This window comes from Phocoena sinus, chromosome 5 (assembly GCF_008692025.1).
Source record: "Phocoena sinus isolate mPhoSin1 chromosome 5, mPhoSin1.pri, whole genome shotgun sequence".
Taxonomy (NCBI): domain Eukaryota; kingdom Metazoa; phylum Chordata; class Mammalia; order Artiodactyla; family Phocoenidae; genus Phocoena; species Phocoena sinus.
Window position 1 is genome coordinate 63,574,644 of NC_045767.1, and position 20,322 is coordinate 63,594,965.

At 42.9% G+C, this 20,322-nt stretch overlaps 1 protein-coding gene across 1 annotated transcript in view; it reads right to left on the reverse strand.

Annotated features, from left to right (window-relative positions):
• Positions 1-589: 589 nt before the first annotated feature.
• RELL1 (RELT like 1) overlaps positions 590-20,322 on the reverse strand; it is a 60,324-nt gene continuing 40,591 nt past the window's right edge. Inside the window, exons 5-7 of the mRNA XM_032633057.1 lie at positions 18,221-18,457; positions 14,853-14,991; positions 590-2,901 (exon numbers count right to left, since the gene is read on the reverse strand). Coding sequence (XP_032488948.1) covers positions 14,856-14,991; positions 18,221-18,457 — 373 coding nt within the window. The 3' untranslated portion in view covers positions 590-2,901; positions 14,853-14,855. The remainder of the gene's footprint in view (positions 2,902-14,852; positions 14,992-18,220; positions 18,458-20,322) is intronic.

Consider the following 20,322-nt stretch of genomic DNA (forward strand, 5'->3'; position numbering starts at 1 on the left):
TTTTTGGTTGTGTTGTGTCTTTGTTGCTGCATGCAGGCTATCTCTAGTTGCGGCGAGCAGTGGCTTCTTTCGTTGTGGAGCATGGGCTCTAGGCGCACAGGCTTCAGTAGTTGTGGCACGCAGGCTCAGTCGTTGTGGCGCACAGGCTTAGTTGCTCCGCGGCATGTGGGATTTTCCTGGACCAGGGCTCGAACCCTGGTTCAAATCCCCTGCATTGGCAGGCAGATTCTTAACCACTTCGCCACCCGGGAAGCCCTAATTTCTTAGTTTTGATCATTGTTCTGTGGTTATGTAAGATGATACCATAAGGGAATGTGGGGTGAAGAGTATACAAGAACTCTTTGTACTGCTTTTGCAACTGTTCCTTACATCCAAAATTATCTCCAAATTTTAAAAATACTAATCGAGGGTGAGGATGGCATTACTATGGGGGGAAGGAGGAATCCAATGGGGAAAGTCAGCCAAATGATCACTTGACAATTCAGACGTAAGAAATCAGGCACTGTGATATTAAGCTCGACAAATTATACCAACCACAATTGTACTTTCAGTACCCAAGGCACCAACAATTGGATCATTCAAAAACAACTCACTGTGTTTAACGTTTTTATTTTTAACTCTGCTTTGGTAGTACAAAAGTCATAGAAGTACAAACCAGACAGTTAAAAATACATTTGACACTCGGTGAAAAATTTCCTTTACAAATTTTTACATCGAGGTGGTAGCCAACTCATTTATTACATCAGAAGTTAGTCCATCATTAGTGTTTTATACAGTAACTTTGTTGTGGGTCTCCAAGCCTTCTAAAGGAGGAAAAACACAAAAGGCCTGTAAACATCTGTTGCTTTGGGGACACTTAAAGATTCTTATTAGGTAATATAAACCTGTAAAAAGCATACATGTTGAAAATACTGAATGCTTAACTTTTGGCATATTTGGAAGCCAGTCAGACAACAACTGCTCAAGTATTAGAAAACAGTTAAAACGTACTCTTGGTATAAATACAATTTAAATATTTTGAGTATCCTCTTGCCTGTTGTATTGCTATTTAAAAAAAAAAGCGATCTGACCTGAATAAAATTATAAAATAATTAAAGCTGAAGAATATCTTACACTTTATCCCTCACCATTCCGGGGGCATAATATTTTTAAAACAAAAAATGATTCCTCTTTATAAAACTAAAACTATTGGTCTAAGACTGCACGCATATTATTTACACTAACACACACCCCCAAAATTCCTATATTGCTACTTTCTGGACCACCGTGAAATTTATTTCCATATTGCCTTCCTCGGGTCTACTGCGTGTATGCATGTACACATGTACAGCTTTTAATTAGTTGTCAGCAAAAATTCACATGAAATTGAACCTACCATTCATTTAAAGGTTAGAAATTTTTAGTCTGGTGCCAGAAAAAGAATGGATACTTTAAAGTACATTTTCGGGCTTCCCTGGTGGCGCAGTGGTTGAGAGTCTGCCTGCCCGATGCAGGGAACACGGGTTTGCGCCCCGGTCCGGGAAGATCCCACATGCCGCGGAGCGGCTGGGCCCGTGAGCCATGGCCGCTGAGCCTGCCCATCCGGAGCCTGTGCTCTGCAACGGAAGAGGCCACAACAGTGAGAGGCCCGCGTACCGCAAAAAAAAAAGTACATTTTCATGGGAATCATATTTTGGGAGTCAAATGAGAATTGTGCTTTCTTTCTGAAATAAAGGAAGTGCCAAGGCACCATACCAACATGGAGGCAGGTCTTGAAGATTTCCCTGTACCTGGACTCCCCAACCTCTTGGCCCAGACCTCCCATAAATGTACTACTACCTTCACCTCTGGGTTCTTTGAGGTGTTTTGTAAACTGTAAAGCTTTTTTTTTTTTTTAAGTGGGGTATTCCACACCTACAGGGGAAAGTAACCCTCAAGAATCCTTTAAATAATAGACACTAGCTACAAGATGGAGAACAGGAAGAACACCAAGGAAAACATACCAGAGGAAGGTGTGGGTCCATCTTGCACCAGAAGTGGAGATTGTCTTGTTTTGTTTTAGCCTTGAGTAGTCAAAACAAGACTTTTTTTTTAGTGACTTTAAACCATTTCCCCCTTTATTCAATGGCTAAATAAGATTTGCTTAGCTTGAGTTAAAACAAACAAAAAAACAACCAAAACTCTCAATATTTTATAAGTGACCTAGGAGTGGCATGCTGGTAGCAGGTCGGTGCTGATTTCTCGTCTCTGAATCCAAAGTCTAGCATCTGGTTCCCTCTGACTCCATGATCTCTTGGGGGATCAACTGCCCAGGGTTAGACTATATCTTCAAGGAGCCTTCACCACCAAAGATTCATCTTTTATCTTTTGTAACAGTTAAACTGTAAGAGGATCGTCTTACAACCAGTAGCAAAATGAGATCTAAGGGTTGGGGGAACAGAAGCACAGGCACACAGACATGTGTGTACATACACACACACGCACACACAGACACACACACCCTGAGCATTAGCTCAGACTACACACATATAGTTCACAGACACACACACCCTGAGCATTAGCTCAGACTCTACACATATAATTCCACTGTACATAGTTATCATACTGGAAAAATTGCAGTGTGTACACCAAGGCCACAGACGGGGGATTGGGAGGGGTGGTGGTTGGGAAGACAAAAACATGAGCTCTTTTCCTCCCTGGAAATATAATAAATGTTTCATCAGACATTTTTAAACCAAAACTTGTTTCAAAGCAAAACTGAATTCTGTATCCAGCACAGCAACAGTATTCCCTTTTAGCTTTCATCCACATGCCTGCAGACTCCACCATAGAAATTGTATAAAAGATAAAAAAATAATTCCCTAGGCAACTTTATATGTCATAAGTTTTCAGTCTCTTAGAACTCTTCAAATAAAGTCACTCCTGCAAGAGAAAACAAAAAAGGTAAAGCTTGGCAAGCATCATATCACATGTTAATCTGGCCTAAATATTTAAGAACACAGAGGAATTGTAATCCACCCTCACCCCGTCCCACCCCATCCCACTGCATTCCTTCCCCCACTACACATTTCTTCTTTGAAATCAGTCTAAGGAAATTTAAGCACGAAAATTTCCAAAGGACCTCTTTATTGAGGTTTTATAAACCAAGAAAGAACAGAACTTGGAAACCACAGTAGACTGACGGCATCAGTCTGGTTTAATACAAGTTTCTGGGGTGACTGGTGGGCATTCTCCCTGTGAGTCCTTTAGCACTTGTTCTCAGGAACCTGTTCCTTAACTCTTCAGCTACATTCTGTCAAGTCATGAGCAACAGGGTGAACGTGGTCAGTCACAAGGAACCCTGTATGTTAGGTAATGTGACTTTCCCAGGCCACACCAAATTGAGTTAACTTTGCATCTCCATTGAGCAAAGGGTGCAGCTTGGCTGGGACTTCACTGGGCAAGTAAGAACACAATGATAAAATGCTCAATCTTCATTGTACCTTGGAAGGCTCTGTATTATATTTTTAAGTTCTTCTAGCAATTGGCCCATGTCAACATCTGTGTTTACATTACAAATGAAGCCCCCTATAAACCTGCAAAATAATTTTTTATTTTTCAAAGTTTTGTGTTTGTTTTTTGTTTTTTTACGGTGGTCTCATCTACGTGACAGTTATGTACCCCTTTACTTTCCTGTTTTGAAGACCCAGGATAGGATTAAAATTCTACAGTTGACTGTGTATATTGAAACATACAATGCAGGCAAACCTACACCAGGTTAAGGAACAAAACATTCTCTTGTCTCCCCAAATTGTGTTTCCTATAAATGCTAAACAAAAACAGAGATGAAACCAGCTTACAGAAATATGAAGAAATAGCAAAAAGTCAATAGGTTGTCTTCACTGAAGTATTACTTTGTACTTATTTTATAGCTCATCCTTCACATGTAGCCTAATATTATCCATATTATCCTTTTCTGTCACTATGTCATTTATAATAATCATAGTGTGTGTGTGTGTGTGTGTGTGTGTGTGTGTGTGTATACGTGAAGGAGAGAGAGCCAGAGAGGGATCTCCCAAACTAAATGGGTTGGGGAAAGGACCCTTACCCCCTTAGCTGAAAGGGAAATAAAGCATTGTCCTCTAAAACAGCAAGAACCAAGTTCTTAATTATAAATGAATAAGTAATTCCCTGCTCTGCATTGCTACAACCGAGCATGGCTAAACTACAGATTTGTACAATAAAACTGAACAAAGTCAAGTCTGGGAATACTGTCATTTGAGAGTCAATTAATGTGGAAGACACTAGCAGGGAAAAAAGTAGAAAAGCCAGAGATGGAAAAATAGAAAAATTGTCCTAAGAGGAAAAAAAAAAAAGCTAAAAGATAGGAGAGAATTTTCTCAGTAAAACTTCAAACTAGGCCATTATCTAGAAAAAAGGTGTTCAACTACTTTTATGTCTCCTCTTTTTATCAGCGGCTCCCTTAGACCTGGACTGTTTTGCACCAAGGAAAACAAGAAGGTCAAGAGCAAGGGATGTCAGAATGAAATGTTTCATCACAGTAAGAGTTTTCATCCCAACATAGTAGAACTTCCCATTTAGAGTTCTTTGCACAGGTTTGACCAGCTTTAAGGAGTGGGCATGTAAGACCAAGGATGGGCTACGAAGTGGGGGTCTGGAGCCAGTGGCCTGTCCCCAGACGCAGACCCCTGTGACTAGCTGTTGAACCTTGGCCTCTCTGCAGCATCCCACATAGGGTTGTTGGGGGTTTTACATAAGATGATATATGTACAATGCTTAATACAGGGCCAAGCAGTCAGTACCCTCCTAAAAGTTAGCTATCGTGACCATTACCAGCATCCCAGCACAGTGGCTCTCTTCCACAATGGCTTTCTGCAGCTGGTTAAAACTGCACTGCACACAATATCTTTGAAAGAGAATGTGAAAAACACAAAATGCTGCTTAAAATTCTTCATTACTAATACCAGAAACAAGGCAGAAAAAAAGGAAAGTTAACCTTTTCAGGCTCTATTGAAAACTACCCAGCACAGATTCAAAGTTCTGGGCTCTCTGTCTTCACACACACTTAACAAAAGGGAAGCTTTGACCAGCACAGCAGCTCTCAATTTCCAGATAAATACCTGTCTTATCTGAGTGATAATCTAGAGGAAAGAAGATACCACATTTTGCACAGCTTGTAAATTTCCAACTGCAGCCTTATTTCTGGGACTGCGTCATGGTGCATTTGACAATGTTAAATTTCTTCTCATTTCATTCTACAGCTGTGAATATGACCGTATTGATAAACAAACACATACTTTAAAATAGTATTTCTTTACCACAACACATTAATATTAAAAGGTGCCTCCTCAACAGGCACACAGCAGTCAGAAACTAGGAGCAGGCTGGCATGAATGCTAAGGGAAGGCTAGCAGCGCGGACCAGAGGGAGAGAAAACACTCCACCCACCTGTTGTTCTCAGGTCGCATCACCAGGGGACCCCACCATATTTAACAAGACTGATCTATCTTTTCTGAGTGGGATAGGGTGGGGAAATTTGGTGATTACTGTCTTACACAAGTGAGTGCTCAAGCTGGGAGAAATGAAGCAAAACTTCCTTACATTGAAAAGACGATTCAGAAATCCCAAGTGTGACCACATCCACCATAATAACAAGACTGATGGAGAGAAATTAAGAACCTCAGAAAAAATGTATCTGGAAAGAAAAGGTCATCTTTTTCTCTAGAGTTTATTGCTTTTTACACAATTCTAATTAGATAAAGCTAGAATTCCATTGTGGTGTTAAGGTTCCACAGGAGCCACAACAGAGCTTTGATTAGGATGCATATGTGCCTTGTTAAAAAAGGATTCTCTAGAAAAAAGGATCTGGTCCCTTTAAAAATGAGAACCATGTCTTAAGAAACTAGAAGCCTAAACAGATTAACGGACAGCGAACACTAAGACCTCAAAGGACAGGGGATTAAGGAAGGAAGGCTATCTGATTAATAACAATAGTGGCTGACATTTACGGAGTGCTTTCTATGCACCAGGCACTGCAGTGCTAAGCGCTCCAGATTCAGTAACTCAATTTTTTCAATGACTCCATGAGTCAATGACGATTCTCATTTTCATAAGTAGACACTGAGGCTTGCAGGTTCAATAGCTTGCCTAAGGCCACGCAATTAATAATAAGAAAGCAGTGATTCCAGCCCAGGCAGTCCCACCTGGAAGCCACAGTCGCCGCCACACCAATCACGCGGAGATATCCACCGAGCCATGAGGTCTTCTGCGGCCTGTCCTTCTCTGCTCTTTCCTGAATAACGCCAATGGGGAACTGTGCACGCCTTGTAGTTTTGAATTTTCTCACATGAGATTTAGATCTTACTGGGAAGTCTGAAGTTTGCTCTTTCCTGAGTTATAGCTTCACAACAATTTAAATGTGTTCATATATTTAGCAATAATGGGCTTCCCAAGTGACAATAGCTGAACGTTTGCGATTTACCAACCCTTGGGATGGTGAGAATCAGAGCACTTTATTCCAAGTAAAATGTAATTGACATCAAAAGTTATTCTGTATCTGGAAACACAAGGGTTCTCCTGGGAAGGATTTAAACGCAATTCAGCAGTTCCCTCTTAGTCTCAAGAAACCTCTGATTCAACATCTACGCTAGCTACAGGTAGAATAATTTAAGACTCTGAATGGTCCCACCTCTTTCTAATAAGGAAAACAAAACAAGTTAAACGTTGCCTCTTGATTGCCTTGTGAGCAAGAGTCCAGCTACCTGCATTTAGTAAGCCTCTACCAGAGTGTCAAACAAAACTACAGCATCTCATAGGTTATGTCTAACCTGCCTCTCTGAGCCTCAGGAAAATTAAGAAATATCAAAAACCATTAATTTTTCACACTTTTATTTGCTAAGTGTTTAAATAGGTCTCACCTGACATAATATTATAATAATGACATCAAGTATTTGGCTATTTAGCACTTGCTAAGCACCAAAGAACAACAACCCTATGAGGTAGGTGCTATTTTAAACCCACTTTACAGATGGAGAAGTTGAGGCATCAGAGGCTAAGGAACTTGCCCAAGATTACACAGCTAAAAAGTGCCCGGCCAGGACTTGGGTACAAGGAGTCTGGTTCCAGAATCTATACTGTGGAGCTACTATAGCATCGTACATCCTTGCAGAAAATAGACAGCTTACAGAAAACAGGGACTACTATTTCCTTAGCTATTTAATGTTAGTAGATTCAAAGTCTCAAGTTACAAATGAAGAAAAATTAAAATCCTGATTATAACTGTTAATTCCCTCTTCTATCTCGTTCTGGGCCAAAATGTCGCCAAAGGCATTTCGCTTTCTGCCTCCCTCGAGCCCCTTAGGTCTGCCTTTTCGTCCTCCGAAATCTCCGTGAGCCTCCAGTGCTGCAGTTTCTGTGGCAAAAATGCAGATGTTGCAGCCCTCTTTCCTAAGCCTTGTCAGAGCGCTGGCAGGGCCACCGGGGAGGACAGATAAGCTCCCTGAGGGGTCACCTTCTGGTCAGCACTAGGGAGGTGCCCTGGAGCAGACTCTGCGGAGGGAGATAACTGAGGAGAGGAGACAGCTTTGGTGGCAATTCAAAACAAAACAAAACAAAACCCTCTGGGCCCTCATGTTATCTAAATTCTGGGAATACTCACAAATATGTTTCAGTCTATTCTGTACACAGAACAAGGCTGTGGAAGAATAACTTAGAACATCAGTGTTGATGACGGCAAAATACGTTTTTAGGTCCACCCAAAACTCTCAGATTATGTCTGTGAATGTTTCGGGGCTATTCCCAACAACAAAGAACAAACAGGACACACAACATTTTAAACGTGTCCGGCATTTTCACTCCTCATGGCTCAATCAATGTGGGAGCATAAAAAATAGTCCACAGACCTTATCAGTCATCAATTTCAATAAAAAGCAAGGTGCAGACAAGTATCTAAGCTCTCATTCATGGAAGGGCAAAGGAGGGGGCTGTAGACACGTATATATGTTGTTTAAGTAGGTATATGCATAGAATAATCCTGAAAGGATATAGAGGACATGGACAACCGTGGTCCCCTGTTGGGAAGGGGACTGAGAGATGACGTGTGTGGTGGGTAGAAGGGGCGTAGACAGGGTGAAGACATTTTTTTTCATCCTGCAGCCTTTTATGGTGCTTAAATATTGTATCGTGTTCATGCCTTATTTTTCCATTTTAAAAATGATTCAATTTCAAACACTTGCAATATCCAGGACCTCAGAGACAGTGAAGGGACTGAACTATCAGGAAGCCCAAGTCCAGGCTCTGGAATAAACCATCGGCATGACCTTGAACAACATACATAATGTCCTAGGGCCTCCTTGCTCTAAAACTAGGGGACCAAGGGGGCATGGGGAGAAAAATTACTACAAAAACTAGAACAGAAGCTCCATGAAAGCATGGCCCTTGTCTGTCCCTTTTCCACACTCCTGCATCCCTAAGGCCTGCCACAAAGTAGGGGCTCAACAAATACTTTTAAAAGACGTTAATTGTACTTGAGTTGACCTGAACTAACCATCACAGCTCCTCTGAGATCTCGAAGTCTATAATCTTAGTCGACTTGTTAGAAAACAGAATAGCTCACAAACCTGGACTGATCCAGGCGCAGCTCTAACAGCCAAAAGACATCAGGTGGTCCCCATAGGAGACCAAGCCTGGGGAAGGTTGATAATGTTGAAATGATCACTGCTGTGAGTTACCGGGCTAAACTGAATGCAGATTTTTTTCTTTGTTGAAGCAAAGCTCCCTTGAACTTCAAAGCCACTGACCATATCGGCCCCAAAGTATGGATTTCTTCCCACCCAAGCCCTCTCCCTCCCCAGCCCAGGGATCTGGGAAAACTTCATCCTTCTGAGCCTGGCTCTTCCACTGTAAACTGGAGAGATGAGATGAGATGATCACCCATGATCCATCAGTTTGCATTTAAATTTCTGTCCCCCACTCAGCTCTTCTCATCTGCCTGGTTCTACTGCCTACGCTTTGCACAGACAGTGAATGGTCAAGGACAGGCATTAACTTCCCTCCACTTCCATATTTAAGATGGACTCAATGGGACTGGTCTTCCATGTAAGAACACCACAAGTATCAAAGTACTGCTTTTACTCTTTAGAAATGTATTCAGCCATTTCTAAATCAAGCCAGGTGGTCCCATCCATGCCTATTTGAGGTGCAGCTTCTGTTTATAAAGGCCAATGAATCACATTAAGGGGCTTCCATCAAATTTGTGATCCTTTTTCTTAAATATATATATATGTGTGTGTGTTTTGCCCTGAAAAAAATATAAGCTATGGAGAAAAATTAACTCGTGATACCTAAAGTTTCTCACTATCCTCTCCTTCCATGGAGAGTTAACAAAAGAATGAGCCATGCAGAGGACTGCGAATAAAGCAACACATCATCAGGGGAGGCCACCACCGGACCATCACTGCACTGCCTGTCACCAGAGTTCAAAAGCAAAAAGGAGAAAAGCTTGCCTTTCCTCACTGTTAGAGGAGGAAATGAAAAGGCCCCGAAGATCTGGAGAGCTGACCTTGTGCCTGGCAGTGGTCCTGAGGAGGGAGGGAGTGTGATCCATGAGTCTTGGCAAAAAGGAGACTTTTATCCCAGAGCAAAGCCCCAGCCCAGCAGTAGCACGGTGAGGTGAAGAAAAGTCAGTCCACACTAGCTCTTAATATAACCCCTCCTCTGATCTGTATAATAAAAAGAACTTAAGTTGCAACGCTTTTCAATTGCCTTGTTACTAATTCTGATTCCACTTCCAGTAAGAGGGACATGTTATTTCTAAGGCCCTCTTAACACACACAAGAAAATGGCCCAAATTCCTAAGGGACTTGCCAAATATCTATTTCTGAGATGTCATCAGACTCCAAAGCTCTAATGTTCTTAAGAAGTAAAAAGGGAGTTACAGTATCTAAAAGTGATGCTTGAGGAATGGGTTAATAACTAACTAGGACCCCTGAGAATGGGATGGAAATTGTTGATAATAGTGAATCGTGAGTTAGTGAATACTAACTCTGTGCTAAAGCCTGATTTAAGAACTGTACACATGTGTTATGTCATTTACACCCACCACTACACCCTACACCACTTTAAAGATGAAGAACCTGAGGCTTGGAGAGGTTAAGTAACTTGCTGGAAACAACCGGTAGTTAGTGGCACAGTTAAAATTAAACCTAAGCAGTTTAAAACTCAGCTCTTAATCACTAAACTAAATGACCGAAATAAGAATTAATAGAATAGCTTCAATAAGAAAACGATTTAAAACAGAGATATCTAATATGATGAATTTCTGTTTTGATAAAAAAATATTTTCTGTAAACTTACCAAATCAACGTTTTCAATAAGATGCTACCATAAACTGGAAAGGGGGGTAGATACTTCAGAAACATGTGCGAGAGAATGCTTACGATGGCATCATTTTTAAAAAGCAAAAGCCCAATGATAATGAAGACAAGGCAGTGGCATTTGGAGGCTGAAAGCAATTTGATTTATTTAACTTTGAAGAACAAAAGCTTATTCTTCTAAGAAGAAATCAAAACACATTTTCTGTGGAAAAAAGAAACCATTTTAACTGCATTGCCAAAATAAATCAGGCAGAGTGCAAGTCAGATCTAGCTACAAAAAAGAACTCAGGCAAAGGAAACAGGGGGGAAATAATAAAGGGGGGAAGAAATGCCAAACAGCAGATTTTGTTTTTTCAAAAGAGAAGGAGAAAGAGAGAGAAATCCTAAGTCTAGTTGGTGGTATGAGCCACTGAATTTTTTTTTTTTTAAAGAAGGAAACCTAACCAATGAGTAGATATGCATTTGCATTTGAATATTTGAATCAGTTCTATATTAAAACAAGGCATTCCAGTAAAATAGCTTGGCCAAAAATCCAAATTTAAACAAAAATATTTTTCAGGAAAAAAACACAACTCTAAAACCTGTATTAGACAGTACAAAAGGTATATAACACTCCTGTCTTATTGTGTTACATCCCAGTGCAGATCTTTCTATTCAGCTCAGAACCAGAGATCTTCTGGGCCTAGAAGGAAAAACTTCAGGATCTCTCTTGTTGGAAAATCAAGTCACATTAAATCTCCCAAACATACTCTTTTGGAGGATGCAAAATATTAAGAAACCAAGCAAGAAAAATTTTCATAAGTACATACATATTTTTGAGTGTCAGTGAATAGTCCTTTCCCTCCTTTCTCAGAGTCCATTCTCTGTTGGGCTCATCAGACATCGTCACTCAGCAGGTCCCAACCTCAGCAGGCTCTAACCACAGGACCTGTTTTTCCTTGGACCCGGCTGAGTGGTGAAGTCTGGGACTCCAGGAGCCAGACTGCCTGGCTTAGGCTCTAAACTCTACCACATTCTTGCTGGTAACTCTAAACAAGTTGCCTCAACTCTCTCTGCTTAAACTGGCACCTACTTATTGCTGTTGTGAGGATTAAAACAGTTAATACATGGAATATGCCTTCTAAAGCATGCCCGGTACATAGTAGATACTCAATACGCAGTACGTATTATAATTAAATTAGTCCATCGGCATTTGTGACATTATTCTCTCTACTTTTGAGTCTGTTTGAAATTTTCCATAACAAAAATTATTTTTTTTAATTCCAAAATTAATTATGTTGAAGGCTCGGAAAACACATCCCCTTTCTAAGGTCACTCATGTGCTCGTTGCACCTTTGGACGGCACAGCACCACTGAGAGTCAATGACATGCCAGATGCTCTCCTGGCACTCACCTTCAATCGATGGATTAAATATCCTATTTCACGTTCAAGGAAACCTGGAGTAAGGGCAGTTAAGGACAATTTCCAAGCTGCGAAGCTTTGATGAGAGCCCAGGTCTTCTAATCAAATCCAATGCTCTTTCACAAAATCGCGGTAAGAAGATTGCGTGCTTTGCAGAGAGTATCAAGTTGTAAACCAGTTAGATGTGGTCAGGATTTTCAGATGACTGGATCAAATCCAGATACGGACAGAATTTGGACCAAGAAAACTACCTAAGCAATCCTAATTCTTTTAACCTTCCCAGACCTTGAGTGCCTCCCTCCGGGCACGGCACTTGAGCAAGGCTGGAATCTGGCTGAGCCTAACCCAGGATCATCTTGCGCTTCCTGCCCGAGGGCAAGCAGTGTCTTCTTACCCACCTCTGCTCTGTCTCTCTACACACAGCCAGGTTGATGACTCATAAGCAGAACTGTCATTACAACTCATGCTTTCTCTTTCTTTGCAGCTCGACTGGCTGGGCCTTCCTCACCTTAGACTTGAATAGCTACATACTTCTCGTCCCAGAAGCCAAGTCCTCGCGACTTCAATCAGAATGTTTCTCTAATTTACCAAAGTCACTCAGGATTCCAATTCTGACATCTAAGGTACCATCTACTCTGTTGGTAACACTTTCTGCAATGATGGAAAATGTCTGTATCTGCGCAGATACAGTATCTGGCAGACCCTAGTCATCTATGGCTACTGAACACTTGAAATGTGACTAGTGCGATTGCAGAATGAAACTTTTAATTTTAATTAATTTAAATTTAAGTAGCCACAGGTGACTAGTGGCTACCATATTAGACCACCAGGTTCCAGATCATTGGTGGAGATGTTCCTCATTCATGGATCTAGGGCTGCCCCTTCATGAGCACCCCAGGATGGCAGAAGAGTGCAGCTGGTCTTACAGTCACAGACCTCAGTTCAAATCAGCTCCTCTTTCCAGTTATGTGATCCATAACATGTAATTTACCCTTTCCGTGCACTGGTTTCCTCATCTATAAAGCTGGGGTAATAGTATCCATCCCATTAGGAGATGTTTATAATGGTGACATGTGAGATACATCTCAGTACAACACCCAGAAGACTAGAATACTGAATTGACATTAGCTGCTTTTATGATCTTCATCATCCTCTTCGTTTTCCTAAATTCCTCTTGGTTCCCTTCCCAAGACACCAGTAACTGGCTGAGAAGCCAAAGACAGACTTTTCTGCTCCATGTCTCTTCTCTAAAGAAAGCCTCTGTTGGGTTCCTCAACTCAGGGGAAGCGGCCAGATCTTCCCAAGGGCGAAATGGCAAGAACCAGTGCTGGAAATCTATCAGAGCCCCTACGTCTTACAGAATTCAGGAGCACAACTCTTTTGTTTTGTTTTGTTTTGTTGTTTTTGTGGTACGCGAGCCTCTCACTGTTGTGGCCTCTCCCGTTGCGGAGCACAGGCTCCGGACGCGCAGGCTCAGTGGCCATGGCTCACGGGCCCAGCCGCTCCGCGGCATGTGGGATCTTCCCAGACCGGGGCACGAACCCATGTCCCCTGCATTGGCAGGCAGACTCTCAACCACTGCGCCACTAGGGAAGCCCCCAGATGACTTCTGGATCATCCTCAACCCCTCTGAGCCCGGGCAGGTTATCAGAAGCTTCACTCAAAAGCCCCTTCTCCGCCAAACTGGCCACTTAAAATAATTAGTAGCACTGACTGGGCATTTCCTATCTGCCAGGCCCTGGGCTTCCCATGTTATTTCCCTGATATCTCATTGCCATCCCTCAAGGCAGGCAGCATCATTTTTATTTCCCAGTGAGGAAAGTGAGGCATAAAAAAGCCCAAGCACCTTGTCCAGGTCCCAGGGCTAGTGAGTGGGGAATGGGGACCTGAACCAGGCAGCCTGATTCTGAGGTTCAGGTTCAACCTTGCCGTTTCCCTGTACCTTCTAGGACCTGGCTAGTCCCCTCCCCCTTACCCCGCCTCCCCCTCCCTTTGGAAGTGGAACCTCTTCTGCCTTAACATTCAGGCTCTGACTGTTCCATTGGAGACTTTGGAGCTGGTCACTCCTGAGTCCTCACACTCATCCTTTTACATATAATAAGTAACATGAAAGGGATGAATGGGACTCAAGCCAGAACAGAGAGCAAAGAAGATGAAGGCTAAGCCAATAACAAATTATCACAGCTTTTTTTTTTTAAGTAATATCTCCCAAAGTTAAAACTGCCAAGCCAAGAAGCATTCACGTTTGCTTTTAAATTGCTTCAAAATATTTGGTGGAAAGAGTAATACTTCTACTGGGGGTATTTTAGAATGTGACACATCAAAGAAAACTGGTTTCCAACTCAAAGGAAAAGAGCGTTGCTTTGCTTGCTCAAGGCTTTTTCAAATCACGGTTTACCTAGAAATGGCGACAAGATTATATTTCATTTGGCCTGCGTGGTCGTTTAAAGGATTTTTAACAAGCCGCCAACATTTAAAAACCTGTTGATTTCACCTGTGGGGGCTTCCCTGGTGGCGCAGTGGTTGAGAGTCCGCCTGTCAATGCAGGGGACGCAGGTTCATGCCCCAGTCTGGGAAGATCCCACATGCTGTGGAGCAGCTCGGCCCGTGAGCCATGGCCGCTGAGCCTGCGCATCCGGAGCCTGTGCTCCTCAACGGGAGAGGCCACAACAGTGAGAGGCCCGCGTGCCGCAAAAAAAAAAAAAAAAAAAAAGTCTAGATTTCCACCTTTTTTTGCCTAAGATCTAGCCACACTAAGTGCTTCCTGCCTTGTGGTAATGCAAACCCTAACAGATGGGTTATGTGATTTCTAGTTTGCTCCAGTCCCCACCACTCCACATTGCCTCCTAAGTAATCCTCCCCACTCATTATCATACAGGCCAGGTCCCTGGAGGCACCTGTGTTGATGGGCTCTTCACAAAAACTCTGGGCAGACAAGTAATGGTGTTCCGTCCCCTACAGCCTTACCAGCTCCAGGAAAGTACTTCTCATTTCCCTGCCAAGTCACTCCCGTATTACCACAGACTCCAGGGAGGCTCTGGGCACCTTCTCCCTGCCATGTGCCACCCACCCCCAATGTCGCCACAACTTCAACTTACCTGCTACTCTGTGCCACTTCGCTCTCTCTTCAGGGGTGTCATAGACACCTCCCCATTGACGCTGTCGGTCCCACTAACTGACATTAAACTTCTCCGCTCCTTCTGATTTGACTTGTGTTCCACTTTCGTAACTCTAAACCTGAGCGGGAGAAAGAGGAAATGTGACGGGTTTTGCTTTTCCACTGAACAAGAATCATGAATGAAGTAAAAATCATCCACCTGGAGGATCCCAAACAAACTCAGCCAAAAGTTAGGACAGCAATGAAAATCACCATATTCACATACACACATGACTATATATAAAATAGATAATCAACAAGAACCTACTATACAGCACAGGGAACTATACTCAATATTTTGTAACAACCTATAAGAGAAAAGAATCTGAAAAAGAATATATATATATTAATATATACACATTATATTAATATATATATAGCTGAATCACTGTGCTGTACACCTGAACTTAACACGACATTGTAAATCAACTATACTTCAATAAAAACTTTTTTAAAAGGAAAAGAAGGGCTTCCCTGGTGGCGCAGTGGTTGAGAGTCCGCCTGCCGATGCAGAGGACACGGGTTCGTGCCCGGGTCCGGGAAGATCCCACATGCCGCGGAGCGGCTGGGCCCGTGAGCCATGGCCGCTGGGCCTGCACATCCGAGGCCCCAACAGTGAGAGGCCCGCGTACCGCAAAAAAAAAAAAAAAAAAAAGAAAAGAAAACCACCATATTCAACAGGAGGAGCCGTCCTGCCAAACCTCCCAGCTGATGTTCACTCAACACATCACAGACTGCTGCACAGTTTACAGAGCATGGGAAAGGCACTAAGAAACACGGGTACTCAAATATGAAACAGCCTCAGAGCTGTGGTTTCTAACAAGGACCTGGGCTTAAACATCAGCTGTTTTAACAACAGAAGACTGAATAAAAGCCTGACCAATCTGCAAATCTGACGTTCACTAGGGAACTGTCTTCTCAAATTTCACCCAGCAGAGGGTCTACCTCTATACACAGGGCCCCAGACACACATTAATCAGCATCAGTCAGGTGGCAGAGTTTTTGTGTCTGCATGAGTTTTGTCTGGGTTTTTCTGTTTCTGTTTTTGAAGCAAATCTGGGTTTTCATTAAGGGTTAAGGAATTTAAGGAAGAGATTTTCCTTAAGAATTAAGAGAGAAGTTAAAGAAATGTACTCAGTTGGACTGCTTTTCTCGTCCATCACCATCAAAACCCTAAAATCTCTCACAGCAGTTTCTCTCTAGTCTTGGTCTTCATTTCCCTCAAAACCATCTAAAATAAATTCTCCTTCTTTGTCCAAAATGAGCTCACCCACCAGAAGGAGGAAGGAGAGACTCTGAAGGAGTGAACGGAGGATCAGGAAAAAAGTTGTCACCACAAACCTATTCGGTCAAACTTTAAGACTCTCTTTAAGCAACACTTGCTGAAAAGCAGCCTGTAATCACTCAGCAGTCATAGTATTTATTCTATCTCCAAGACGGAGAGTTGGATTGGGGGGCGTTTAAAAAAGCCATGCTGAATCTGAGTTGAAAGTTTCAGCAGATTTTTTTTTAAAGCAAACAAAATACACTTTGTCCAAACAAGTTACAGGTTCTCACCGCATTCCACATTCATAAGTTCCCATGACTCTGCTCTGAATAAAACAGTGTGGTCATGAGTTGCACTGTTTTGTTATAAGTGGCGAAGAGCCAAGGAGTCTTCTCCTTGTTGCTTGTGCAACACATGATGAAACTCAATGGAATTCAAATAACAGTAATAATAATAGCCAACAATTCTTGAGTATATAATAAGCACCAAAAACTGGTCTAAGACCTATACCTGAGTCACCTTACTTAGTGTTCACAGCAACCCGATAAGGTGAGTGCTACTGTCATCCCCATTTTATAGAGGGGAAAACTGGGACACAGAGAGAAGAAACAGTTTGTAAGTAGTGGTGTCAGGAGTCAAATGAGGGTGATTCAGTGAGTCCAGGCTACTCTTCTCAGAGTTCGTCAGTAAGGAGAGAAGGATCATGTAGGCAACACTGTCAGCTTTTGCTCAGGGCTTCCCCAGTCTGGTGCCAGCAGGCATGCTCTCGACCATTACTCTCTACTGCCTTTGCACGTGCAGCATTAGCCTTGCAGTTCCTGCAGGAGGCTCAAAATCAACCAAAAATGCTCTGCATACAGTATCGTCAAATTGTTTATCACTTGAACTGCAAGATCTCCACATCACATATAGGTCACAGGTAAATGGAACTTTAGGACTGGGAAAGGAGGAGGTGAAGTAAAAGCGAGCAGTCCCAGGAGTCCACGTGGATCTTACACGGCAGAGGCTGGAGAGCAGTGGACCAGGCTCCATCTCTTCCCTTCTTCCTGGCCGTCGTTACCTACCTCCCTGGCCATTAGGTGTGGCCAAGTGATTGAGTTCCAGACAGAGGAATGTGAGCAAGACTGAAATGTGCCACTTCAGGCCCATCTCCTGAAAAACCTCTTGTGAACAATGCTCTGTGTACTTTCTCCTGCTAGCAAATCCAGCAGAGGCACAAGATGGAAAGGACCCAGGGCTGATCTTTCGATTTCCACAAGTGAAATACAAATTTACATTCTCTAACAGTTGAGATTTGGTTTTATCTATTAGAGCAAGTGTGATGGTTAATTTTATGAGTCAACTTGACCAGGCTAAGGACTGCCCAGAGAGTTGGTAAAGCATTATTTCTGGGTGTGTCTGTGAGGACGTTTGCAGAAGAGATTAGCCTTTGAATTGGTAGATTGAGTAAAGATCACCCTCACCAATGAGAATGGGCATCATCCAATCCCTTGAGGGCCTGAACAGAACTAAAAGGCAAAGGGAGACTGAATTTGCTCTTTTTACTTGAGCTGACACATCCCTCTTCTTTTGCCATAAGACATGAGCATTCCTGGTTTCTAGGCCTTCAGACTGGGACCAGGACTAATACCACCGGCTCCCCTGGTTCTCAGGCCTTTGGACTTGGACTGAATTACCACCAGCTTTCCTGTCTTCTTGGCCTCCACAATCGTGTGAGCTAATTCCCATAATAAATCTCCTCTTACATGTATGTCTCTGTGTATATATATCTTATTGAGTCTGCTTCTCTGTAGAACCCTAATACAGCAAGTAATTAATTTGTTACCTTAATTAATACAAGTCACACCTGATCTTGCAATAGCCACCTCTTAGAATTCTTCTGCTGTTGGAAAAATATAGGACTCAGACCAGAAAACATCAAAGAAGCCCAGAGATAGGCCCTGAGCCAGGCTCAGGAGAACACACTCTACATTTAACGGGTGTACAAATCCACACAGCGCAGCAACTGTGTTACACAAACCCAAAGCACCCCCAGGACTCACCTGCCCACAGAGAGGACAGTAACTTCTCCTTGGCGCCTTGAGCGGCCCTCTTTGGCCTTGTTGGTGGGTTTTATGAAGTGCCATCGCTTGTGCCTACATCGATGACACACGTCCCGCTCGACAGCACCACCCACTGTGTGCAGATGGTGGCCGCAGATGTGCTTCCCTGGGGTGCCACCTGGCGACAAGGGCCCGGGGCTCACAGGCGGGCTCCCAGGAGTGCTAGGGGTCGCCGGGCTAAGGTGGGAAAAAAAAAAAGGAAAAGGTCGAACTGGTTATTAAAAGAAATACCAGCTAAGGCATTCTCTCCCCCTGCAATATAAGAAGCAGATTTAAATCAAAAGAAAAAAAATGCCTCTTCCAATTATACAAATGGGCTTTGTGAACTGATCTCAGGCAGCAGGTACTCAGCTCTTACGACTATACGATGACAGTTCGTTTTAAACAGTAACAATGTGAGTTATCACTTCCAGTATGGAATTAACTGGCCGGAAATAAACCACTGCTTCTAATGATGATGCACTGTTTGTCTTTCAAGTATTAGGTCTCTTTCCAAATGGCTGATCTCCCTTTGCATGCAGTCTAATTTCAAGTAAACTAATTTCTCACACATACCCAAGTTCCTCCTAGATCTCTAAGCTAAGAGATGCCCCGAATATATGTGCCCTGGAGGAGAGAAAAACTTAAATTCCAATCAAATTATCGGATGACTTAAGATAGAATATTTGATCCAATCTGACTATTGTGTCAAAGGAAGAACGCTTTTAGGTCAAGACATCAAAAGTGATGCTCAAGACAGATGTTGATCATAGTAATAACAAAAATAGCTAACACTTAGCAGTCTATGCACTTGATATATATTAATTCCACTGATCTTTACAAAACCTTGAGGTAGGTATTATTAGTTTCCTCATTTTAGAAACTAGGACACTGAGCCTCAGAGCAGTTAAGTAACTTACCCAAGGTCACACAGCTAGTAAGCGACAGCTGAGATCCAAATCTAGAAAGACTAAATCTAGAAACCATGATCTTAACCATCATGCTACAGTGCTTCAGAAACAGGGGAGATCACTCTGATAACCTGGAAGAAACCCAGCCGTACCATCCAAAATATAAAAAGCAGAAGTATATATAGGTCAGGTGCTGGCTGCTTTCAAAAGGCACGTGTCAAGGCTCTGGTCCACTAGGAAAGGAGGAAATAAGACAGGACAGGGCCGGCCCAACCAGGAATCAGCCCTCTGACCTGGTGTAGGTGAGGTGGGCAGGGCAGCACATAACAGCAGAGCCTGACTCCTGAGACTGGGCTGAGAGCCCAAAAGGCATATAGAAGTCTCATGACAGCATAAGCCAGCCTTTATGCTGCTGGTAAGCAGCCCACTTGCCCACTTCAAAAGTAGACAAAAAAATTTAACAACATTCATTCAGCAAACGTTTATCTAGTAAACGCTGCACACAAAACCCAATGACAGGGACTATAGGATGCCCTAAGATGACTGAGGCAAAGATTCGATGAGGTGACATGGTCCTAACACAAGGAGTCTGTGGTCAGGGCTGGAGTGTGGCAGAAACCACAGCTCATATGTCTCTATAAACTACACCACCAGAGCTCCTTTCACTGGCCTTCTGGCACTAAGTCACCTCGCTAAAATGCAGATCTAACGTGGCCAGTTTGACAAACATGTATGAAATAGCTAAGATGCGCTGGGTGTACCACCCACAGAGTAAGCAGGAAGAGGTCCAAACTCCTTGCCATGTCACTCAAACCCAACTTGCCTTCCTGGCCTTTCTTGCTTCTGTCCATAGCATGAACTCGGGCCACCCCAGACTGAACCTTACCGGAGGCATCCCACACTTTCACTCTCCCGGGCCTTTTGTCCTGGACTTTCTCTGCCTACAAGCAGCCCCTGCTTCTTGTCTCCACTCCCCACTAGACTTCGTCCTCCATGGCAAGGATCTGTGAAGGCCCGGCTCCAGCATCAGGCCCAGCACACAGCAGGCACTCAATAAATGCTCCATGAAGCATGGAAACTTACATAGAAATACAGTTACCTGTAATTAATCAGGAAGGACTATGATACTCAACCACTGTAACCTAAAACTGG